The sequence below is a fragment of the Talpa occidentalis genome, unplaced genomic scaffold, assembly GCF_014898055.3.
Source record: "Talpa occidentalis isolate TD23 unplaced genomic scaffold, MPIMG_talOcc4v2.1 talOcc4.11, whole genome shotgun sequence".
In the NCBI taxonomy this organism is placed as follows: domain Eukaryota; kingdom Metazoa; phylum Chordata; class Mammalia; order Eulipotyphla; family Talpidae; genus Talpa; species Talpa occidentalis.
Window position 1 is genome coordinate 100,492,939 of NW_023601104.1, and position 26,722 is coordinate 100,519,660.

At 40.3% G+C, this 26,722-nt stretch overlaps 1 protein-coding gene across 1 annotated transcript in view; it reads left to right on the forward strand.

Moving 5' to 3' along the window:
- The first annotated feature begins 548 nt into the window (after positions 1-548).
- Positions 549-26,722, forward strand: part of CATSPERB (cation channel sperm associated auxiliary subunit beta) — a 78,389-nt gene continuing 52,215 nt past the window's right edge. The window contains exons 1-7 of the mRNA XM_037504037.2: positions 549-789; positions 5,382-5,460; positions 10,325-10,413; positions 13,997-14,137; positions 17,192-17,252; positions 22,324-22,419; positions 24,710-24,859. Coding sequence (XP_037359934.1) covers positions 5,382-5,460; positions 10,325-10,413; positions 13,997-14,137; positions 17,192-17,252; positions 22,324-22,419; positions 24,710-24,859 — 616 coding nt within the window. The 5' untranslated portion in view covers positions 549-789. The remainder of the gene's footprint in view (positions 790-5,381; positions 5,461-10,324; positions 10,414-13,996; positions 14,138-17,191; positions 17,253-22,323; positions 22,420-24,709; positions 24,860-26,722) is intronic.

Below are 26,722 nucleotides of genomic sequence, written 5' to 3' on the forward strand. Positions count from 1 at the left end.
TTGGTGCTCTGAAGGAGGCAGTTAATTGGAAATTCCAACTGCCAGTCCTTTAGATTTTTACAACGTGCTTCAGCTGATTGGTTGTTACCAAAGTAAACCAGTAAACGGTGAAAGCTCAGCTCCTGATTTTGGGTCTTCTTTCTCGGCCTATGTGGAAGGAAGCTTGGGAAAATATAAAAAAGAAAAGCACAACTAACTAGTCGAGCATCTCATTAAGAGGAATTACAGTAAGAAATAAAGGTCGTACTATCGTGGGACTTGACAATGCACTCACTTCCATGTTCGTGGAGTGTTTATAAAAGAATCAGAAAAGAGGAAATGGCCAGACATGTGGCTTATATCTGACCATTATGCAAAACTTACAATTAAATAGGACGGATAACCGGGGAGTAATTTAATTGTTAATGGGTGATTAGGCAAGAATGATGAGGATAAAGAAGCTGCTTCTGTGCATAGAGACAGATGCAGAGCTGGTATTTATCAAGTGCCTAGCTTGTGTAAAGTAGCTGTTCGATGTTTTGATTATATTATTCATTTCATTCTCACAACTACCCGATGAAGTGACTGTTATCCCTGTTTGACTAACTAGAAACCAAGCTCAAAGGAGTTAGGTAACTTTTCAAAGATCACACATCTCTCAATGAATGAACAGTGATTTTTCTCTAAACATGAGATGATTACTCACAGAGAATTGAGAACAGTTGAGAACAGTAATAATCCTGAAGAATGAGACTAATTATGTGGAGAGAACAGAATGATGGTGGACAAGTATAGCAGTTTTATTGAGAGGTAAATCTAATCATGCACTTGGTATCTTTTGAGTGCTGAAATACTCATTTTGCGGCATCTTTGTGCACTGATCTATTGAATCAAGAGACTTTGGTCTTAATCCTGACTCTGTTGTTTGCTTGTTACTAATTTTGGACATGATATTTAATGTCTCATATCAACATTCCATCTCCAAATTACAAAAAAAAAAAAAAAAAAAGAGGTGGCTTAAAAGACCAACTTGGGCCTCCCTGGTGGCGCGGGGGATTAAGCACCGCACTATGAGGCAATCCGTAGCCTCTGCAGCATGAGTTCGATCCCTGGCCAGGGAGCTACCCACATGGCACAGCAGCCCTCTCCTGTCTCCCCGCTGCTCCCCTCAGTGGTGGGTTTCAGTGGATCTGCCTGTTCTGCTCCCCACTCTGTCTCTGGTGAATCCTCTCACCGCCCCCCCTCCCCCCGCATCTCTGGCCTGTACCCCAGCTCTTGTATGCATGTAGGGTAAGGTAAAAGGTATCAGGCTTTTCTGCCCTTCCGCCATCAGGATAGATGAGGGAGCCCTGTGATCCTGGGTGCATGCCTGATGGCGGGCACCTGAAGTGGGTACACCTGCGCTAAAAGACTGATAATATAAGGGTGGTGCAGCAGAGTGCGGTGTGGTGGTAGTGCGGTGTCAAGGGTGGAGGAGTGGAGTGTACGGAGGAGTGTTGGAGCGACTACAAACCACGGCGAAGAGCATGTGGCTGCTAGAACCGTTCATAAACCTGCTCGGAATGGGTTGGTTGCTTTACAATGCATAAATAAATCTTTTAAAAAAATAAAAAAAAGACAAACTTTATTAAAATCACATTTCAGAATAAAAACAAAAGTTGACTTACTAGAAAAACGTTACATACAACTACTAGCACAGCTTGGAGAGCTCAAAGATCACTCCTTAGCGTCTCTCCCTCAAGTTTCGCTCCCTTGGGTTTCCCTTTCTTTAAGAAAATATTTAAAAGCCTTTCAAAGTAAGTTTTTCATTTTTTTTTTATAAACCGAATTCTTGCAAGATCTGAGTTTTATCATAATTAAGATTTATTTATTTATGCATACAAGAGCTGGGGTACAGGCCAGAGGTGTGGGGGGTGAGAGGATTCACCAGAGACAGAGTGGGGAACAGAACAGGCAGACTGACTGAAATACACTGCTGAGGGGAGCAGCGGGGAGACCGGAAAGGTCTGCTGTGCCATGTGGGTCACCTCCCTGGCCGGGGATCGAACTTGTGCTGCAGTAGCTGCAGATAGCTTCATAGTCTGCATCTTAACCTTTTGCACCACCAGGGAAGCCCCAGGTTTTCCTTTTTTAGTCAGAGATAGAGACACTCAAACTCACTCAAATGAAATTAGAACTGAATTGAAACAACACTGGGGATAACTTAAAGGTCATCCAAACCCAGATCATCCAAACCTGAGCCTGGAGCAAAATATTTCAGTCAATTTTTCAGGGATGAGAAACACCAACAGGTTCTAATAATGATGTTATGTCATTCAATGTGAATATTTAGCAAAATAATACAAGATTTTCCTGGTGTAAGGGGCAGGACAGGGCACAAGGCAGGTTTTCTGATCCCATGCAGATCGGGTAAAGGAGGAGTCAGAGTCCTCAGTAGTTTTGCAGGTTTTTTATTTGGGGTTCACCAGGCATATGGCAGGCAGGGGTGCTGGCTGGGGGGCTGGGAGGCTGGCAGGCCTCCCAGCCCCCAGCAAGTCCTCACTCTATCTGGGCTCTCTAGCGTTCGTTCTGCTGCTTCTCGGCTTCGGCTGCGGCTGCTGCTGCTGCTGGTGCTGGTGCTGCTGGCGTCCCCCCGTGACGCCGCCCTTAAAAGCACAGTCTTAGCTCAGCTGAATCCCATCTACCTATGCCCACACCCTATTCCAGGTGCCCGCCATCAGGCATGCATTCAGGACAAGGATCCATCATCTATCCTGATGGCGGAAGGGCAGAAAAGCCTGATATTTTCTTTACCCTACAGTCCACCCCCTCAGGGTTTTCTGCCATACAGTCTATACATATATACACAATTTTCTAAGCAAACAAACAATGCAGCCATGGCCCACAAAAGCAAATACATCAAATAACAAAATACAACATAACAAAATACAACAGAACACAAATAAGTCCAGGCAGGGCACCAACCAAGTGCAAAAGACAATTATTGGTACCAGCAGATGAGCCACCAAATCTGCTGCCGAAGGCACTGCTCATACGAGGGAGGGGAAATCACACACGGCATCTGCTATAACACACCAGGAGCCGTCAGGCTTCCTGGCCTTCTCTGGCTGTAGTCTCTGCTACAAGGCACACACAGCATCCACCCCCAGGATGCACTAGCTCTGGGATTGGCAATTTTATTCTGTTGGGGGTAATCGCCAACCCTCAGGGTTTCTGTCTGCAGTCGCTCCAACACTCGGCCTTCATGGCCACCCATGCGACTCACAGACCCCTGCACTCAAGCCAACCCACTGCACAAGCACATGGGTTGGGGATCCAAACTTTGCATTTGGCTTGGGCTCCACCCCAAGCCACATTCCCCACCCGTCCCACAAGGACGGGCTCCTCAGCTCCTCACCCTCACTCAAGAATGAGCAGGGCATCACCCATAGGTGATTTTACGAGACTCACAGGGCTTCAGCATACCCAGGCTGCTTATCAGCCGCTTTAGGGCTTCTCAACTTAGCATCAGTACCAGCTTTTGCCACCTTAGTTGGCTTTTCTCCTCCACCTGGCCACTGGGCATACACAGGCTGCTTTTGGCCATCTAGGCCCACTGGCCACCCCAGATTCTCAAAAATAAACATAACCTGCTAAGGTCCTCCGCCTTCTGGCGGGATTGTCAGTCCAAAATCATCAGTTCATCAGTCTATCAGTCCATTGGCCTCTCCCTGCTTCAGCAATGGCCTGCTGCCTCAGGGGTCATTGGCTGGTCCTTTCCGGTGTCGTTGGCTGGTCCTATCCGGTGTCGTTGGCTGGTCCTTTCCGGTGTCGTTGGCTGGTCCTTTCGGGCGTCTCCTTCACGCCAGGTCTCATCCTGTAGCTCGTGGACGTATCCATCTTCTATACCGCCATGGTGCCTCCAGCGTCGTCACAGGCAAAGTCTGTTCTCCTTAGTCCCTCCAGGTCTTCGGAGGGCTCCAATACCCGTCTGCATGGATCTTGCCGACATACGCCAATTGTAAGGTCAGGACTGGACACGGTGCAGGTTCTCTGATCCCATGCAGATCGGGTAAAGGAGGAGTCAGAGTCCTCAGTAGTTTTGCAGGTTTTTTATTTGGGGTTCACCAGGCATATGGCAGGCAGGGGTGCTGGCTGGGGGGCTGGGAGGCTGGCAGGCCTCCCAGCCCCCAGCAAGTCCTCACTCTATCTGGGCTCTCTAGCGTTCGTTCTGCTGCTTCTCGGCTTCGGCTGCGGCTGCTGCTGCTGCTGGTGCTGGTGCTGCTGGCGTCCCCCCGTGACGCCGCCCTTAAAAGCACAGTCTTAGCTCAGCTGAATCCCATCTACCTATGCCCACACCCTATTCCAGGTGCCCGCCATCAGGCATGCATTCAGGACAAGGATCCATCATCTATCCTGATGGCGGAAGGGCAGAAAAGCCTGATATTTTCTTTACCCTACACCTGGTAAGGACAATATTTCAAAGTCTTATTTCTGTGTGCATGATGATTAGTAAACTCTCAAATATTCTTTTATTTTCCTTCCTGCAAATAAAGCTCAGAGAAAAAGCTGGGCAGTAAGTGGTCAGCATCTTATGTTCTTGGCGGGGCAAGAAAATGCAGAGATGTTCAGCACTTGCGTGCATTATCCCTCTCAAAAGTAGGTGTAGGGTAAGTGAAAATGATAGCAGGATTTTCTGCCTTTCCACCATTAGGATGGATGATGGATCTGCGGTCCTGAATGCATGCCTGATGGCGGCACCTGGAGTAGGGTGTGGGCATGTGTAGATGGGATTCACCTGGGCTGAGAGACTGGGCTTATAAGGGCGGCGTCACGGGGACGCCAGCAGAACAAACGGAAGAACCGGCAAAAGAGAAGCAGAGAGAACAACATAGAGTACAGAAAGAATGAAGACTTGCTGGGGGCTGGGAGGCTGGCAGGCCTCCAGCGCCCCTGCCTGCCATGGGCCTGGTAAATCCCAATAAAAGCCTGAAAAGCCACCAAGGGCTCCAGGACTCTCCTCCTTGACCGGCCTGCTCGGGTTATAGAGATCCCGCTCTGGCCCTTCCTGCCACTACAGTAGGTCAATCAAAATCTTAGGTCAAGGCAAAGCTGTACCTTTATCAAGTAAGATCCTGTTTTACACAGCTATAGAAAGGATTGCAGCCCTCCAACAGGTGTCTGCACGGAAGAAAAACCTGAGCCATAATTCTTTCAGTAACACTAACATTTGTCTATAGCTTTAATAACACAGAGTTAGTGTAGAGCTCGGTCAACTGCTGTTTGCTTTTGTCACTTAATGAGAAATATTTTTAATTTGAAGAGATGATGCCTGCACTATATATAGTTATTTATAGCAAAAGTAACTCAAAAAAGTATGCTGGAAGATATTGAACGAAAATAATTTGTATTTCTTCTAACAGATGGAATTGCCACTTTTATATATTATAATTTTACTTTTCAATATGCTCGATTTTTCATCAGGAATGATATATAATAAAGGTAAGTTTCAGACTCTCTTAATTTGTTTTCTTCTCAGGAATTCTCCTTACACGCCTTCCTAACCAGTGGTTATAATTTTTTTCTTTTAGTACTTCTTCTTTACCTTGTTTTCCAATTTTCCCAGGTATTATCTGTTGTGTTCTGGTCCAGAGGTTTCTAATGATATGTGTCATGTGACTTGAATGCTATTAAGTTGTTTATAGAAAGAATTTTCTTTTGTTATAGTATTTCATCATTTAAATGTCATAGAATATTTAAAGTTTAAGGAGCATTTTATATTTGCAAAACTTTATTTGAATAGATCTTTCTTTTTTCTCCACAAAGAAAGTTTCCATGAGTATGAGTTGTAAACTGATTGTAAAGTTAGTAGACTTAGATTGAAGAGAATTTTCTGAAAGTAATACATGGATAAGTTGGTCAATAGAACTTTTATGGTAGAAAACTTTATAAAAGCAATAAGACAAATGTGCAGATTGTTTAGATTCTATAGTATACTGAACTGGAGCTACTAAAACACAGTAGATGCTCAGTTAAAAAAATTGTTGACTGAATGGCTGAAGACATGAATTCAGGCTCTTCTATTCACGGATATACTGCAGAATTGGGTGAATTCTGGGATGATCCATTTCTAGTTCCTGTATTCTAATAGAGAATATATGGCATGTGTATGGATATAATCTAAGATGATAGAGTTTCAGGCAAATTTATGAGATTTCAGAGAATAGAGTGTTTACTCCTATCTTGGCAGGGGGTGGTAAGTGGTCATGGAGGCCTTGGTATAAAAGATAGCCATCAACCTAGGGCTCCAAAATGGGCAATAGTTACCTATATTCGTGTGAGGAACAGTACTCTGCAAAGACAACATCAAGGTCAGTAATAAGTTGTAGAAGTAGGAAGCCACAGAATGTAGGGGAACAGAAAATAGTTATGTATGACTAGAATGATGAAACAGAAGAAGTAAACCATTCTGGGAAGTGGCAACTGACTCATTTCAGGGGCACTTGGATGTCAAGGTAAAGATTTCTGGCTTTAGTCTCTATTCATTGAGAAACCATTTGAAATTACTGGATAGGGAGGTAACATAGCTATAATTTAGGGTGATTAATGTGACAGCATTTTGTAAAATCTATTGGAGGAAGGAGAGTTGGGAAACAAATAGAAGCCCATCATGATAGTTTGCATCAGATCTTCAGTCATGAAGTCAGTCTTTTTCTGTTCATGCACTACATTAGTATGAAAAGTGTACAGTAATTGAAATGAAAGCCACTAGAGTAGTTCAAAGGCACATTTGAGCAGGCAGAATAAAGAATCAATGAACTTGAAGATCAGATAATGGATTGAAGACAGTCTAGCAGGATAAAGAGGGGATGACTCTTTGAGACAAAAACACCTTGGTTTCGATCTGACTTATGATTGTGAATTGGGTGACTTTTGAGAAATAAATTAATCTTCTTGACTCTTGATTCATCTTCTTAGAGAGGATACAAGGTATTCTGAGCATTTAATAAAATGAAATGTAAATCCAGACTCTCAAAGCATGTTATTCAAAGGAGTTAATTTCCTTCTGCTTAATTTTTCTCCTTTTAAGGAGTTTATTCATCAGTCAAAGGGTGTCAATAAAGATTTTTAAATAGAGAAGATATTTGGACTTTAAAGACAAATTATAGCTTTAAAAAATAGGTCTGGTAGCATTTTCAGGTATGGGCAAAATGAATGGATAGATAGAAAGTATATTTTAATGTATTTTAAGCCAATTTTGTTATATTTGCATTGCTATGTTTAATTATAGGATTTTCAGAACAGCATTGAAACTTCTGTGTTAGATGATCAAGATGAATACCATGCAGTCATAACAGAGACTTATTTTTATTTCCCATCCTTGGGACTAGTCATTCTCTTTCCCTGGATGAGTTTATGGGAGGGTCCCAGGACTTTTTCAGTTACAATTAAGTGATCCAAACAATTATCCAGTAATTTCAGATTATAGAACCCAGCTTTTATTGTAAATAAAATCACCAAGGCTATGTAACAGATAAAACTGAACTCTGTTGAAAGCTTGCAACGTCCAGGGGGAAGGAGCAGACAATAAATTGCTGTTTATTTCAATCATTATCAGCTCTTTTTACATAGCAGCTATGCACCTCCACCTCCTGCCCTCATCCCTGTGGTAGTCAGCTATGCATGTTTTCCCAGAGCAGTGACACACAACTTGAAGAAGCCAGAGTGGACAAAAAGGATCCTGTCTTCTAAATACTGAGGATGTATGCTCTGAATGCTGATCGCTGTTTCTGATCATAAAGTATAGAGACTTTGATGCAAGCCCCTCTCTCCCTCTGGTTAAAATGATTTTCAAAAGGGACTTAAAGGCTCAATGCCCTATCTTCCACCTTCCTTCATTTAATGTCCAAAGAGTAGGACATTAAAAAGCAACTGCACACAGGGGTTAAATTAGAAAGCGACCACACAAGGGAAAGACTCAAGTTCAGAAAAGACCTGGGAACCATAAGTTTAAATCTCAGGCTGGCCTATGGCACAAAGAATGCTACAGCAGTAACAGCAGTAACAGCAGCAACAGCAACAACAAAGCCCCAACAACAATAAACAAAAGCAGTAACAATAAAAAGAAGCCCTGGGGAAGAATCTGGTTTCCAGATTTACCACATTATTAGATTTAATGCCCAGTTTTCAACAACAGCAGAAAAAAAATCACAAGGCATACAAAGAAACAGGAAGGTATGACCCGTTCAAAGGGGAAAAAAATGAAATAAACAGAAGCTGTCCTTGAAAAAGACTGGATATCTGTTTAAAAAAAAAACTTTAATCATCTTAAAGATGTTCAAAGAACTAAAGGAAGATGTGGAGAAGGTCAAGAAAATGATGTATGAACAAAATGAAAATATCAATAAAGAGATAAAAAATCTGGAAAGAGGCCAAAAAGAAATCCTGGTGCTGAAAAGTACAATAACTGAAAGGGAAACCACGACAGGGATGCAAAGGCACCTTTGAGCAGGCAGAATAAAGAATCAATGAACTTGAAGATCGGATAATGGAATTATTGAGTTTGAGGAGTAAAAGGACAAAGAACTTGAAAAGTGTGAACAGAACATAAGGAACTTGTGGGACAAGTGGGCTGGCATGCCCTCTGTGTGAGAGTAACAAGGTGGAGACAGAGAGGGAGGGAAGAGAATATATGAAGGCATGTGGCTGAAAACTGCCCAGATTTGAGAAAGACATGAATATAAATATCCAGGAAGCTCATCAAACTTCAAGGAAGATGAACTCAGAAAGACCCACACTAACACATTAATTAAATGTGCTAATGCAAACTATAGAGTCCTGAAAGCAGCACAAGAGATGTAAAATGATCACATAAAAAGGATCGTCAATAAAATTATCAGTAGATGTTTCATTAGGTACCCTAGAAGCAAGAAGGCAGTAGGCTGCCATAGTCATAATGCTAAAAGAAAGAACTTGTCAACTAGTAATTTTGTATCTGGGGAAACTGTCCTTTAAGAGTGTGGTTCGAGAAGTTAAGACATTCCCTTGTAGAGAGAGGAGTCACCTCAGATCAGTAGCTCGCTATCAAAGCATGAATTCTCCAATCTCTAGCTCCTTGCCCTCTTACGTGCTCCCCAAGGTTGAGGAGGTTAAAAGTCAAGAATTGATTTTGGGCCACCTCTAATTTTGTATCGTGGCCTAGCTTGTGTTATCTTTTGTTTTAGTGTTCAACCAAACCTTCCTTTTTAGTAACCTGATGATGTCTCTTTAAAATAAAAAAGTGAAATATTTGAATTTTATCTAGAGTAATGTAAATTTAAAATATCCAATATTAATCCTTATTCTTTTAAAAAAATTTGGCATTTAAAAAATATGATTCTCAGGGCCTCCCTGGTGGCACAGGGGGTTAAGACACAACTTATGAAGCTATCCGCAGCCACTGCAGCATGAGTTTGATCCCCGGCCGGCCAGGGAGCAACCCACATGGTGCAGCAGACCTCTCCTGTCTCGCCCGCTGCTCCCCTCAGCAGTGTATTTCAGTCAGTCTGCCTGTTCTGTTCCCCACTCTGTCTCTGATGAATCCTCTCGCCGCCCCCCCCCCCACACACACACACTTCTGGCCTGTACTTCAGCTCTTGTATGCATAAATAAATCTTTAAAAAAATAAAAAATATGATTCTCTTGGAAAGTAGTATGGAGGTGTCTCAAAACATTAAACAAGGATCAGTCAGCCATTTGACCCCATAATTCCACTCCCACACATTATTCAAAAAATTTAAAAAACACTAATTCAAGAGGAAACTTGAAGTCTCATGTTTATTGCAGCACTATTTACTATAGCTGAACTATGGAAACAACCTAAGTGCCCCAGAACAGAGAGTGGATCAAGAAGATGTGGTATATATACATAGTGAAATACTACTCAATGATCAAAAAAGATAAACTCATGGATGAAGCTTGAAAGGATAATGCAAAGTGAAATAAGTCAGAAGAAGAAAGATAAATACCTGATGGTGTCACTAGCAAACAGAATACAAAGTAACTAAGTTAATAGATAAAGACAAGCTGAAAAACTAACCCTTGATAACGGACTACAGAACTGAAAGACCAGAAGGCAGGGGTTGAAAGGGGGTGTGGGTAGGAAAAGAGCAGAGAGGGAAGGAAGCATAATGGTCTGTGGTGGTGGAATATGGGTGAGTTGGTGGAGGGTGCATTGTGGTGGTAATACTTGATGGGGTACTCCCATATTATCTCAGTTAAAAATAAATGTCATTTACATACAAAGTATGGTTTTTGAACGAAAATGTTAAAGAAAAGATGGCTCTTCTATAAGTGACACAATGTACATATATTTTGTATTATTTAGGTACTTTGGAAAAACGCCTTTCTTGTATTAACTATGGGCACACAGCAAAGAATGGCACAATCAAGTTGTTTCTTTTCTTAGAGAACTTGGTAAGATCCACTAATAGCGTCTGTAGCAAACCTCCACTTTCCTTTTCAGTCCATGAATTAAAACAGGAACACTGCACTCTTTTTAAATACCTGCTACTCTGTTCAGACTTGGGAGGTGAGATTCTACAGAAATAATAATCCTATCTGTCCTTTCTACTTCATTCCACTTGGATCAGGTAAAAACTTTTATTCAACCTTGGAATACCTTGGGTGTTTTTGTTTTGTTTTGCTGCCTTTTTGTTTTTAAGATGGCGTGTTTTTTGCTTTTTAAAAGAGTAGCTATAGCAATCCTCATTTTTTATGGATCTGATTTGTCCTTTTGAAGCTGACAGATGTGGCCTGTTAGAGAAGGAAAATTACCTCACATGACCTTGAGAAAAACTCGTTCCCTTTATGTAACAAGTACCACATTGTTGTTGTCATCTTGGCAAAAGATGACATTATTCCTTTGATTCAAATAATGGCAGATTAAAAAAACACAGAACAAAATAAAATAAAATGTACTGACATAGCTACCCAGCAAATGCTAACAAAAGCATACGTTACTAAAAAATTGACATGTTCCCTAAAAAATCCATGATAAATATAATAAAACTAGAGAGAAATAGCCTATGCAGTCAAATAACATTTATCCCAAAGTCTGCTTTGACTTAATTACCAGTTTCTTGATGTGACCGATGATAATTAGGTTCTTACTAACAACTGTTGCAAAGTGCATTTCCTTTGAATAAGAAATGCCTTTATGATTTGTGATTATATATTATGTGAAAAGAATACACTTTAGAAGGAGAGAATCCTACAGAACTGAAGTCATGTTTTGGTCTTGCCATGAATGGAGCAGGTGCCTTGGAGCAGGTGATCTGACTCTCTGCCCTTAATTTTGTACTCTTTTTTTTTTTTAAGATTTATTTTTGCTAGCCTGTACCCCAGTTCTCATAACCCTAACCCTAAAAAAAAGATTTATTTATGCATACGAGAACTGGGGTGTGGGGGGTGAGAGGATTCACCAGAGACAGAGTGGGGAACAGAACAGGCAGACTGACCAAAGTACACTGCTGAGGGGAGCAGCGGGTGAGACTGGAGAGGTCTGCGGTGCCATGTGGGTCTCTCCCTGGCCTGCTGGGGATGGAACTCGTGTAGTAGAGGCTGCAGACAGCTTCACGGTGTGGTGCTTAACCCCTTGCGCCACCAGGGAGGCCCCAGTTTTGTACTCTTACATGGGAAATTGTAACCTGTTTTTTGATAGTTGTGATATAATAGTTGTATAAATGGTATTAGAAATAATAGCTAAGCTTCATAAAGTACTCAGGTGTAAGAGGCATTTTTTAAAATGTTTTTTTATGTTTAATATGACATTTAATCTATAAGCACTGCAGGAGAGTACTGAACTATTCTCTTAGATTCAGTGGCTGGAGCCTGTAAAATAAACTGAAAGATTAAACGGACTTTAAGTGAGCAAAAAACGGAAAGATAAAAAAGAGAACAGTTTATTTACCTTTGCCATTCTCACAGCCATGAAAGAACACAATGATGAGCAACACAAAGGGGTGGTTAGAATTTGGGGCTCTTTTATATACCATCTTAACAAAGGACAATAAGTTGTGGGGGAGTGATAAGATAATGAAAGGGGGCTTGGGTTCTTAGGAATGATAAATTGTTGGGGGAAACGAATGAAGATAAGGGTGATTTTATCAAGCTTTGTTATGCAGACCATTTGGTGCCGACTTTCTGTCTCCAGTGGTAAAAAGAATCTTTTCTCCGCCTGGGACAGGAGAGGTAAGAGGGAACCACTTCACAAAGGGAAATTCATAGCCTGCTGTTAAGTAGTTAAGGAGAGCGTAGAGGGTTCTTTTTGCATCTGCTGTTTCCCTGTTGCCTTCAGCTCAAAATAATCCTTATGCTAAAGTAGCATATTGTGGGGTGGTATTTTTCAATCCCATTCAGTACCATTGTCCTTTTCCTTGATAGCCCTATTAAAAATCACTCTCCCTTCCAAACACATGTACTCCCAGTCACTCATCTCTAATTTATTCTGGTTATGTATTCTATATTTATTTTACTTCTCTCTCCATCCTCCCATTACCAGTCTATCCATTTGATTTATCTCCCTGCCAATAGTTACTAGAATGTAAGGTCCAGGCCTCCCTGGTGGTGCAGGGGTTAAAGTGTCAAAGCTATCAAGCTATCTCTAGCCACTGCAGCCCGAGTACGATCCCCAGCCAGGGAGCTGGCGCAGCAGACCTCTCCTGTCTCCTCACTGCTCCCCTCAGCAGTATGTTTCAGTAGATACACCTGTTCTGCTCCCCACTCTTGTCTCTGGTGACTCCTCTTAAACAGCCCTTCTGCCCCACACCTCTGGCCTGCACCCCATCTCTTGTACGCATATATAAACAAAAATAAATCTTAAAAAGAAAAAGAACGTAAGTTCCATGAAGGCAGGGTTTTTTCATTTTGTTCACTTTTGTTTTCCCAGCACTTTGAACACTGCCTGGCACGTAGTAATGTTATAGGACAGGGCCACCCTGTTACAGTAAGGGCTCAATAACGTTGTAGAATGCATTGTTTCCCCACTTCATAGATAGCAAAACTGAAACTCAAATTGTTAGGGGGAAAATGATGTCCTAAAGCTAATTCCACACAGGCTTTGTGGACTCCACCCCTACCCCAGGCCAAAGCCAAAGACACTGGGGAACTCCAAATCCCATCCCCACCCAAGGGAAGTGGCTGGGACCTGAGGGTGGGGTTCAGCAGCCAGGTGGGTATAAAACCAGACACATGGGCTTTTGGGGGGGGGTCCCCCATTTTGGCTCTCTGCCAGCTCTGAGAGTGACTTTGGGTTTCCAGGTCGGCGGATCGGGTAGGACACATTAAAGACTTTATTTCCCTATTTTCTCCCTGAGTTGTCCATTTTCCTTATTTCCTTTTCCCTTGTAAATAAACCTTTTATTAACCTTTTGTGTGTGCCTGCAGTGGAGTATTCATAAGTCCCTGTTAAGCGCGTGGGTGAGGACCCACAGCCAGGCAACCCGTTCAATATCGGGGCTGCCCTATAACAAAATGACTTGCCCAAAATGATCTTAACTACTAAGAGAACTCAATGAGATAAAGCCTTAATTTATATCTCATGTTGGCTTTTGGTAAAATCCACCCTTTGTGATGGCTACATTTTAATATACCTTCTCAAAACTTGGAAACAACCAATAAAAATACAGCAAAATGATTTTTGCTTTATATATTTCTTTCTTTTGGAATTTGGACAGAAAGGAATGATTTTAATTAAATAGCAATTTCTATTTGTGATAGCATGTAACTTTGATTCTAAGTTTATTAAATGTCAAAACCTTATGACCATTTCTATGACAGAAGAGATTATGAGGATGAATTGAAACCTGTTATGACTCTAGCAGAATAAGTTACTGAAAGTATGCTTTCAGAACAGACATTTTTTCCTAGTTAGAGAAGGAAGTCACTAACAGTGGTCAGCAATATCTTCTCTCCATAGATTTCTCCTCACTTTTAAATTAATGTAATATACTTCTCTCCATAAAACTGTCATTACTTGTTTCTTTACTCTTTCCTATAGGTTATCCAGTGTTATTTTCAATCTGACAATACCCTTACTTCAGAGGAATTTCTAAGCACGTTTGCATCAGGAGGGATTTCTCCCAGCTTGGAAATCATAAATAGCACATACACTGGCATCTTCCACTTCAATTTAACTTTGGTAAATACGTTTTATTTTATTCTGTGATATGTTATTAACAAGAAGCATAGACTCTTTTATAGAATGTGTTTTTTTTTTTAAGCTATCTAGTTCAGTAATATTACCTTTTATGTTTTAAGGCCAACATACAAAACATATATATTATATCTTTGCTTTAAACAACCACATATGTTTTAAAGAACTTAAGAGAAGAAAAACTAAATTTTTCACTGCTTACTTATTGCTCTGTTTCCACTGCTTTTCACTTTTTTCTTAGCTGTGTGTTGCCATCTGGTGTCATATCCCATCAGCCTGAAGTTCTTTTAGCATTTTCACAGTGCAGGGTACTGGGAATGAATCCTCTGGGAGTTTCTTCCACTTGAAAATGTCTTTATTTCACCTCTACTTGGGGTGGAGGGATAACTTTATTAAGGTATAATTACCACACCATACGATTTGCCTATCTAAAGTACACAAATCCTTTCCGTATATTCCAAGAGTGTGCAACCATCATGACTATCAAATTTTAGAACATTTTTATCACACCCCCCCAAGATACTGTTACTTTGTAATAAGTTTTGAAATTGAGAAGCATGAATCCTCCAGCTTTGTTCTTTTTCAAGATTGTTGGTCTTCATCTGAATTTCATTAATTTATTAATTTTAGGATAAATTTGTCAATTTTATGAAGTCATCTGGGATTGTGTTCAATCTGTAAATCAGTTTGGGTAGTATTACCATTTTAATAATGTCTTCCAATCCATGAATATGGGATGTCTTTCCATTTATTTAGATTTTTAAAAATTTCTTTTAGCAATGTTTTGTACATTTCAGAGGATAAATTTTGTACTTCTTTTGCTGAATTTATTTTAATATGTTATTCTTTTTGATGCTATTGTAAAAGGAGTGGCCTTCTTAATCTAATTTCTATGCTGTTCATTGTAAGAACAATTGAAATACAATTAGTTTTTGTATATTGATCTTGTATCCTACAGCCTCGATGAACCCGTTTATGAGTTCTAGTGGGTTTTTAGTGGTCACTTTAATTTTTGAATGAAAATTGGTCAGATATAAATTTTGGACTGACTTAATTTTGTTTTAGCATTTTGAACATGTAATCCCTCATTTTTAATGTCATCTGACACCATTGCTTCTGCATGAGAAGTTAGCTGTTAATTTTGTTGTCTCTTGTATGTAATGTGTCATTTTTCCCTAATGATTTTAAGATTTTTCTCTTTCTCTGAACCTGATTGAGTTACTCTGGGCTTCTTGGATTGTAAATTTACCAAATTTGGAAAGTCTTCAGCCATTATTTCTCAGAAAAAAATTTGTTCTGCCCCTTTCTTTATCTCTTTCCTTGCCTGGGTCTCCAGTTACACACATTTTGGAACATGAGATAATGTCCCACAATTCTCTAAGTCTCTTTAATTCTCTTTAATAATTTCTCCCTTTTTACAGATTGAATAATTTCAATAGCAATATCTCTAAGTTCACTTTTCTTTCTTTTGCCATCTTCAATTCACTATTGAACTCATCTAGTAAATATTTTATTTCAGCTACTATACTTTTAAATCTCATTTCTATTTGACTTTATTTTTATATTTTTCATTTCTATGGTGGGCTTTCCTCTTCATTCCTTTCCCAGGACAGTTTCCTTAAAGTGACAAACATATTTGTATAGTTGCTTTGAAGTCTTTGTCTGCTATTAGGACCTACTCTGAGTCAGTTTATTGACTACCTTTTCTCTCCCCACCACCCTGAATATCGATTACATGGTCCTCTTTTTACTCATGTCTTGTTATTTTGAGTGACAACTGGACATTGGTCATAATAAATTGCATCAACTTTGGATTCTTCTTTGTTCTTATGAGAATTTATTGTTTTTGTTGTTGGTAGATTAAAAGATTATTACTTGTATTGGTGCAAACAACAAACTGTCTTATTGGTTCAGCACCTGATATTTCTACTCAGTTTTTTAGCTTTTACTCCTGATATTTTTTTTTACATGTAAGGGGTCTCCTCTTATACATGTGTTGCCCAAGAATCTGGAAAGAATTTCTTTTTTTTTTTTTTAAGATTTATTTATTTATTTAAACAAGAGCTGGGGTACAGTCCAGATATGAGGAAGGGTGAGAGGATTCACCAGAGACAGAGTGGGAAACAGAACAGGCAGACTGACGAAATACACTGCTGAGGGGAGCAGTGGGCAAGACAAGAGAGGTCTGTGCGCCATGTGGGATCCTCGCGGGCCGGCCAGGGTCAAACCGGCACTGCAGAGGCTACTGACAGCTTCACAGTGCTGCGCTCAACCGCCCACGCCACCAGGGGAGGCCCTGGAAAGAATTTCTTTATTTCCTTAGTTTGCCATTCTTGCAGTTCCCTTGCTCCTGGGATTTTTCTCTTAAATTCACAAATTGTCTATCAACTTCAAACTCTGTCCTCTGATACATGAAGTCAACAATGCCTCAGGTTTGGCTGGATGAATGGTATTCCACTTTGTAGCTGTATTATTGTATACATAACTGATGAATATTTTAATCTTTTTGATTTTCCACTTTTATAAATAATCATGAAAATATATCCTTTAATACTTCATTTCACACATATGTGAAAATATTGTAAGTAAAACTCCTAAGAGTGAGATCTCTTGGTAAAGAGTATATGCATTAGGGCCTCCCCGGTGGCGCAGTGGTTGAGCGCTGGGTTGCGAAGCTGCCCGCGGCCTCTGTGGCGCCGGTTCGATCCCGGCTGCTCCCCGGCCACGGGAGGAGGGTCCCACATGGCGCACAGACCTCTCCTGCCGCCCGCTGCTCCCCTCAGCAGTGTACTTCGGTCCTTCTGCCTGCTCTGCTCCCCGCTCTGGCTCTGGTGAATTCTCTCACCCTCCCGCGCTTCTGACTTGTATTAACAAACAAATAAATAAATAAAAATTCATGCCTCTTAAAAAAAAAAAAAAAAAGAGTATATGCATTGGATATTTTAATTTATATAATTTTTAAAAGATAAGGTGGATGTCAAAGTAAGTGTTGCTATTAATATTGTAAAACACTGACTTGTGATGTCTTCTTTATTCAAGTTTAGTGCTCAGGCTTATTGGCTGATTGAAATTCCCAGAGAAAACATTACTAAAAATACAGGTAAGAGTGACCTGCATTAATTCTTTTATTCATGAACCTGGATTGCCAAAATTTAACATAAGCAGCATTTATATAATTAAAAGTTATTTGTTATCCCATGTAAATATCTTCTGTTATTTGGGACATACTTACTAAATGTGATTCATGTGAAATTATGTACACCATCTTTAATTCATTTCATCTGGGTGTTGTGGTTTTCAGTGGAGACCTTACATATTTTTTATTATGCCTAAATATTTCATGATTTTGGTGTTACTGTATGCAGTTATTTTTCAATACTTTAATTTCCTGTTCATTGTTCATTTGTGGAAGTATGATTGATTTTTGCAGATTGACTCTCTACTTGCAGCCTTGTCAAATTCACTTATTGGAATGGTAAGAGAGGAAATCTCTGCCTTATTTTCAGTTATAGGGGGAAAACATTCAGTCTTTCATCATTAGTATGATATTATTTATATGGTATTTTGTAGATGCTCTTTATAAGATTAAGGAAGTTCCCTTGTATACCTAGTCTGCTGAGTTTTTATCTTGAATTGGTGTTGTTCTTTCTGCAACTATTGAGATGATTATAAGAATTTTCTTTTGGGGACCTCCCTGGTGGCACAAAGGTTAAGCACCACACTATGAGGTGGTCCAAAGCCTCTGCAGAATGAGTTCGATCCCCGGCCCATCAGGGAGCAACCCACCTGGAGCAGCAGACCTCTCCAGTCTTGCCCGCTGCTCCCCTCAGCAGTGTATTTCAGTCTGCCTGTTCTGTTCCTTACTCTGTCTCTGGTGAATCCTCTAACCCCCCACATCTCTTGCCTGTGCCCCAATTCTTGTATGCATGAATAAATAAATCTTTAAAAAAATTGGGGGACCTCCCTGGTGGGGCCAGCGGTTGGGTGCAGAGGCTGTTCGCAGCCTCTGCAGCATGGGTTCAATCCTGGCCGACAGGCGAGAATCCCACATGGTGAAGCAGACCTCTCCTTTTTTGCCCACTGCTCCCCTCAGCAGTGTATTTCAGTCAGTCTGCCGGTTCTGTTCCCCGCTCTGTTGCCAGTGAATCTTCTTACCCTCCCGTGCATCTGGCCTGTACCCCGATTTTTGTATAAAAATAAATCTTTAAAAAAATTAATTTAAAAAAAGAATTTTCTTTTTTAGGTCATCAATATATTTCATTGATTCTTTTTTTTTTTTTTTTCCAATTCTGAGCCTGCTTCGCTCTCCCTTATGATGTATTATCCTTTTAAATATTGCTGGATTCATTTTACTAATAGGCTCTTGAGGTTTTCAATCTGGAGTTTTATCTTCTTGTAACATCTTTATCTCCTTTTACTATCTTGAAATGCTATCATCAAAAAATGAGTTGTATGGCCTTAACAATGATGCCATCCTCCTATTCTGGGAGCTTCTGATGAACATGGTGGGGGGCAAAGGGTGGTAATGAATGTTAAGTTCAAAAAGAAGGACACACAGGGCTTTGGGGAGGAATGGAGGGACTCGAGCCCAGGTGATAGCATCCAGGAGTTCTTACCGACCCTCAAATATGATAGGCTCTTCATCTTTGTGATGCTTCTTGTTTCTTGAGCTCCAATTAAGGAGCCAGGAACACACATGCCCAACACACCTATCTCCATTCTTATGACTTCAAGAATGTTTTCAACTGCAGAATCAGCTTTTGATTGATGCGTGCTGCAAGGGGCCTTGCTGCCCCAGCCACTGGCAAGCAGCTAAGAAAAGGGCCTCACACCGTGGGGCCATGGGGCCGAAGACTTTCAAAGAGCCTCATGCCTTGGGGCTGAAGAAAAAGGGCCTCACACTGTGGTGCTGAAGATTCCTTGTGCCTCATACGGTGGGGCTGAAGAATAAACATCCCTTTGTTTTTTGTTCTTGGTCATAACAAAAATCTTCTTGGAAAATACATTGGGCAATAAATTATACTCATAAGAATATTGTAAGTACATGGCACTGAGAATTACCTACTTAAAAATTAAACACTGAACAGTTTGGTCCACTTGACAACGGGAAATAATTATTGTACGAGAGCATGCCTGATAAGCAACGCAGAACTGGCCGCAAATTTCCTTTTATGGAAGTTCCTTAAAGAAGCCTTTTAATGATTCATAAAGCTGATTATGCTAGGAGTTTCTAGGTAGAAAAAGTTCTGATAACTGGTAACCAGGTAGCAACTGGTCTCTAGCTGCAGGCCATATAGGTAGAGGAGTCTCCTGATATGGTAGCCTTGGCGGATAGGGAGGTACCGTGGACTATTAGCTGTCTTAGGTAATTGTTTAGGCTGAAATAATGAGTAGAAGATTTTATTATCTATTAACTTTAAAGGTCACCTCTTTTCTCAAAGCACGTAGGCGCCAAAAGTCTATGATGTCATCCCACCGCTTGCCTTAATGTATAACTAAAGCCCCGCTGAGACCCTCCGCAGGAGATACTAGCACCAGATAGAGTGTGTGTGTCTGCCTCATTCCCCTTCCCCTCAGCCCTCAGTTTCGCCGATGCCGTCTCATCCTTTCAGGAACCCCTGACATGACATTTTGCCGGAGCTGGCCTTTGGCAGATGCCTTTGAAAACAATTTTGTTAGGTTTATAATCGTGTATGGATATCCTATATTTTTTTTTAAAGATATATTTATTTATTCATACAAGCACTGGGTACAGTCAGAAGCGCAGGAGGGTGAGAGGATTCACCAGAGCCAGAGCGGGGAGCAGAGCAGGCAGACTGATGAAGCACACTGCTGAGGGGAGCAGCGGGCACGGCAGGAGAGGTCTGCGCGCCATGTGGGACCCTCAGCTAGTGGCTGGGGATTGAACCGGCGTTGCAGAGGCTGCGGGCAGCTTCGCAACCCAGCGCTCAACCACTTATAGCCCTTAGCCCTATATTTTGAAGCATCTCTGCATTTACTGCTGGGATTTCTCCAATCATCACCTTCAAGTGTGGTTTTATAATGACATGTTGACGGAAAGTCTCTTCGATGACTCACTTGAAGAAGCCTTTAAAAAATGACACCTCAAGTACCTATCCATTCCATGGAATAATTTTAGATAACCTTGGAATTATCTAACATATGGATGGAAATCCCTAACCAAGTCCAATCAAAAGGGAAGCTCTCACAGGCTCTAGGGTAGGTCTATGAGTGATTGAAATAAATTAGAAACATTTTCAGAGTGGGACAGTCTTACCTTCTTTACCCAAAGTAACAAAGAGTTTAATAACTAGATTGTCCACTTTTCTATAGCTCTTCATGCAGGGCTGTTGTTCTCAGGAGTTCTTGAACATCTTGTTCATGTGAAATAGATGTAACAATCTATTAAGTACCTGCACAGGGTTGTCTTGGTCTTGGCATTGAACTCTTCAGCCCCCAGCTTCGTATATACCAGCTAACAATGTCCACACAGTCTCATGGTTGTTTCATATACATCTGTCACTATGTTAGACACAGAACAGGTGAGATGAATACTTTCTTTGTTTTCAGGATGACCAGGATTAGTGTCGACACCAAACAGAAGCCTATGCTCATTAAGAAACATGTGAAAAGAGAAGTAATTGATATAAAACCTACCAAGAAAATACTGAATGTTATTGCTGATGAAAGGCTAAAACCTACATTTTCCTTATATTCAAACATCATAAACATCATAGCACCCACATCATTTTTTCTATTTCTGGCTTTAATTGGGACTTGAGCAAAGTCAACCAAGACCTGTGGATCCTCAGAGCTCTTCTTTTCATGTTTTATAAGTTCAAGAAAGTTGAATGTATACCATCTTTGACTCAGTCCCAGTGAAGGCCAGTTAGGTTATCCATCAGCTTCTCTCACTGCATCAGGCAGGCACACAGGAAACTCCTTTAGCTGAAGCATATCTGTTATTTTCTCACACCTTTATTTTTCCCAAACTCCAGCAGTGACAGCAAAAATCACAAATAGTGCTTGATCTACTTGGGATTCAGCTGCTTCAGCAGTCACCAGAAGCACCACATCATGCCTGGGGTGGTACACTGAACCACCTAGATGACTGGGTGAGCATGCAGGCCCGTGCAATGAGCTGTTTGGGTCAGGCATGTTCTTCATGCGAGCACCTGAGTTCAGTCTCAGCCTTAGCCTTTGCCCCTGGGGGAAGCCACTGCAGCAGCTCCTCAGCTGAGTTCACCAGCCATGACTTCCTTGGCTCCCACCCATCTTTTTACTTTTAATACATCTATGCTATTATATTTAAGGTGGGCTTTTTATAGATTGCATATGGTTCGGTCTTTTTTTTTTAGTCGATAAAGGAGAAAACATAGAGTGCTATTTATTCAATGAACAAATATTTATGAAGGTGCTGTAAAAAACAAGACCTGACTGACTTGGTGAAGAACAAAAGGATACGTTTGAATCAAATAATTGTTATTTTTAGAATGTTTACATCTAATGTAATTGTTGACAGTGTTCAATGGAAACACATCATCAGGTAATTTTCTTTTTTGCTCCACGTCTTAGGTTTTACTTTTATTATCTGTCACCTTCATATTAGTTACTTTTTATGATTCCCTTCATAGTCACCATTGGCTCCTTATTTATAGTTTAATGTTTGCCATAGGGCTTACGTTATATGTTTTATTTAATTATGGTGCACTCTCAAATAATGTGTTATGCCACTTCACATGAGGTGTTGTAGTTTGCTTTTTACCAAGCTACAACAGCTCTCAGAGAAAAATTATGATCTAAAATGATTATTAGGATTCATTGCTGTGGTAGTTAGATCACGTCATCATTTTTTTCCTTGCTTTACTCTCAAAATGCTTGTAGGATAAACAAGGGAAGCCTTACGCAAGGACGTGGAATCCTCTTTGGTAGTGTTCATACAGTCAAATTTCACCAGCATGACACACAAAAAATAGTTGATTATTTGCTTTTTGAGTTTTTTAATTAATTTATTTATTTTTATGATCATTGTTCATTTTTGTACAATGTATGCTTGTGTGCTTTCTCTTTTCAGGTGTAGTCCCCATAATATTCCCACCACCAATTCTCCCATGAACCATCACGATAGGCCCTTATGTTCTTCTCTCCTCTTGCTCTTTGTTTTTAAGCAGATGTTGCAGCTGTAGAAGAATGGTTAATCAGGATTACTTTCCAACATGCAATAAATACGTATGTTACTAAAGGCACACTCTTGGATACGGTTCGAGGTAAATGCTAATTGATCAAGAAGGAAAATGGAATTTGTAGTATTCTTTCAACAAACCTGTTCACCTACTATATGCCATCTCTGTGCTAAGTCCTAGAAGTAAAAAATAAATAAGAGATCTCATAATTGTTGACGAACTTACAATCTGATGAGACAAAGAATTAAATACTTTGGGTAGTTGTTAATACAGGTCTTCAAAGAGTGCCGTAGGAATATGGACATGGATTTTTTTCTATAGCCATATTAGAGGGTATAATAACCAATGGCTTCATTGTTTTTTTGTCTTCTATTAAGACATTATAGGAGGTAGTATTCTTTGCATCACTATCTTGAGTACCACTTGCAAAATTTCTTGTTTAGTCTTAGTTAGGAACATCTGTATGTTTTCAGGAAATACTGGCTGTTTTGAGGTTATTTATATACACTGAGTAATATAACCTACTAGGACTGTTTTTCCCAATTGTCTGATCCAACTTTTGGATCACCTGTACCACTATAGTATAAATATTTTTTTTTAATCCTCAATCCTCACTCTCATTTTAATTTTTATCCTTCTACTCCCATTTTGATGTGGTTCATAGAGGAAATAAAGAAATACTACATTTTATGGAAAGAATCACACAGTAATCACGTCGTGACCCCACCAAACACCAATCACAATCTGATTTCTACATGTGGGCCAGGTATCTGTAGTTTAAAAAAAAATCTTCCCAATTGTTTCTGACATGCAGAAGATTGAGAACTACTCTAGAGAGGAAGTTTCACATGTGACAAAAGACAGGTACAAATCTACTTAATGTACATTATTTGTAATAATTAAAAAAAACTGGGAGCCTCCCTGGTGGCACAAGGGGTTAAGTCTCAGCACTATGAAGCTATCAGCAGCTTCTGCAGCACAAGTTAGATATCTGGCCAGGGAGCTGACCCACATGGCACAGCAGACCTCCCCTGTCTTGCTGGCTGCTCCCCTCAGCAGTGTACTTCAGTCTATGTGCCTATTCAGTTCCCCACTCTGTCTCTGGTGAATCCTCTCACCCTCCTGCGAATCTGGCCTGTACTTGGGGTCTTGTATAAATACATACATAAATCTTAAAAAAAAAAAAAAAAAGAACCAAGTTAGGAAAATCAATCAATCAATCAATCAATAAAATGCAACATCTGAGTTAAAGGCGTTTGTAATGGTGCCCCAGATGCAAGCTCAAATCTCCCTGGCCTCTCAGGTCTGGTTGTTAACTGCCTGTACACACATGCTACACTCTGGAAAGTCAACTGCCTTGCCCCAAATTTCATTGAGTTTTGGGGTGACACTGTTGTAAATTATGTCTCTTCTTAGCTGTCGCTGTGCTATCCACTGTGTCAGCACAGATGGAAATTTACCTTCTTATCTTGATTTGCTCAAAGTAAAAATATGTATTACATAGGCTTTGGTTTTGCTACAGATTTTAGTGAAAGTTTGGGGAGATGGATATTTACATTGTAGAAATGTAAACAGTAAAGTATTATTAGATATCTCTGTTCTTAAAAGTACTTTAAATATTTTTGAAATTCAGACAACTGTATTCAGTCAAATTACCCTGGCTTAGTTTTTGTACTCTTATTTTTCTTTTTTTTCCACAAGAAAGGCTATCCTCCCGTTTTATTATGCTTTAAAATATAAACTTATCCAAATTTAACTCTTTGTATATCCAAGAATAGATTGCAAAGTTGAAAGGCTAACGGTGTCCCATTTCTAGACTGATTTTTCCTGCTGGGCTCACCACAGTTTCTTTATATCTCCCAGAAATCCCTCTAAGTGTCTTGGCCACTCGTGTCAACTCCCGGGTCTCATTGGTGAATGTATTCTAGTGGATTAGTGGATTTATTCTCCTTTTTATAAAGCTACCACTGTGTAAGTGGGTTTAGGGAAGAGAACAAGAAGTAAATACATAGACTCTTGAAACAGAAGTTGTTGTCTAAATTATAAATGTGCAAATTCTGTGATCCAGCAATTCCTTTTCTAGCAATAGAGCCTGGGGCCAGTAGTACCCTCCAAAGACGGCCTGTGCAGTATCTCCCAAGCTTCATGCTCTCCTGCAGGGCGACTGTGCAGGCCCCTGTCAAGGGGAATTAGACTTCATTCCCTTGACTCTAGAAATTGTGTCAGCAAATTTTTAACTGATGAAAACTAAGGTAATACACCCATTTTTTGAACAATGCTTTACATTGTTGCTTTAAAACCTTTAAAGAAAGCCATAATGTTCCATTTTTAAGTCTGCTGCTACAATTTAAACACCTAGACTTGATCTCCACAGAGCCTCTTCTTCAGTGGTCTATGGGCCATAGGCTGTCAAGAAGTGAATTCGAGGATATACAGCCACATGTGGTAGACATCATAGTGACAAAATCTCCCTGCGCCAACGATATAGCATTACTTGGCCTCATTTTGAATTCAACCCGTAGTGGTAAGTTCCTGGCTTTACTGAATGTTGGACGTGGTGTTCAGTATTTTATAACAGCGATATTTAACTGGCAGTACAAGTTAAATACACAGACATAATGGAGTCAAAATTTCTCTGAAAAATACCTAAAAATTTGCTCTTTATTACTTCACCTTGAGTGCTTGCAAATGTGATGTATTTTTTCTTTCTCTGCAGCTTTTTGCCCTGTTAATAGTGACTTTAGTGTTTCCCTTAATTTCCTCTACTTCCCTCCCCGCTCCAATGATGCTGCTGACGCTTAGGGGTCATTCAGCATGGTTCTGATCCTGCTGCTATTCCTGCCGTACATGTATAAATAGTATTTTTGCTCTAAGGCATCATATTATTTTCCTTAATATGTATGTGCTTTGCCATGATTATTATAATATTTAATAGTATCTTTATACATTTCAGCTATTAACCATATTTTCTTAGGTCATTGAGAACCTCCTAATGAATATTTTAATGACTATTTTAAATAATATCACTAAAATATTATCATGCTAAATAACATTTTAAATAACAGATAAAATATTATTACATTGGTAATATAGATTATAGATGTATCTGTATAAAAACCCAAAAGAATCAGTAGAAAAAAACTATCAGAAAAAAATAAGGAGTGTTTAAAATTGAGGGATAGAATAGCAATTTATAGGGCCTCCTTGGTGGCGGAAGGGGTTAAGCACCGCATTGTGAAGCAGTCCGCAGCCTCTGCAGCACGAGTTCAATCCCTGGCTGGCCGGGGAGCAACCCACATGGTGCGGCAGACCTTTCCTGTCTCACCTGCCGCTCCCCTCAGCAGTGTACTTCTGTCACTCTGCTTGTTCTGTCCCCCACTCTGTCTCTGGTGGATCCTCTCACCCCCTGCATCTTTGGCCTGTACCCCAGCTTCTGTATGCATAAATAAATAAATCTTTAAAAAAAAAACTTAAAAAAAAAGAATAGCAATTTATAAAAACCACCCAGAAAGTAATAAAGCAACCCACCCCAAAAGGGACCTAGGAATAGACCAAAAACTAGAGTTCCAGGGCCTCACCTGGTGGTGCGGCAGTTGAGTGCAGTGCTATGTAGCTGTCCACAGCCTCTGCAGCGCCGGTTTGATCCCGGCCGGCCCACGAGGGTCCCACATGGTGTGGCAGACCTCTCCTGCCTCGCCCACTGCTCCCCTCAGCAGTGTATTTCATCAGTCTGCCTGTTGTGCTCTCCGCTCTGTCTCTGGTGAATTCTCTCACCCTCCCGTGCATCTGGCCTGTACCCCAGTTCTTGCATAAATAAATAAATAAATCTTTAAAAAATATAAAGTTCCAAGGCCTGTGTAGAAGTTATAAAAACTGGAAAGATGGTATTTTTCCCCAAATTTTGTCTATTAGTTCAATAAACCCCCACACACACACAAATCATAGCAATATTTGGGGAGGTGTTTGGGGAGTTGACAGACCAATTCAAAAATTCATATGGGAGAGTGAAATAACATGAATTAACAAGCATAATTTCAAAGAACAAAAGCTCTCCCTACCATGACTTTTTATAAAGTAATAGATTATAACTGAGGTCCCTGTGTAGAGAGAGACAAATAGCCCTGCCCCCCATTTTTTTTAAATTCCTAAAAACTTAGCATCTTTCACTGTCTCTAGCTTTGAGTGCCTACTTGTGCTGAATTAGTTTACTCAGAATTATGTCTCTTTCCCCTGTCAACCAGAAGGATACTCAGCTTAGTTCCGAGGATGCCAGGTTTGATCTCCTCGCTATCCAAACACCAAACTTGCCTTACTTCCAGGATCCACAGGACAGGAGCTATTTTCACCTCCTCAAGCTCAATCAGAGAAGGAGGGATGGTCTCAGCTC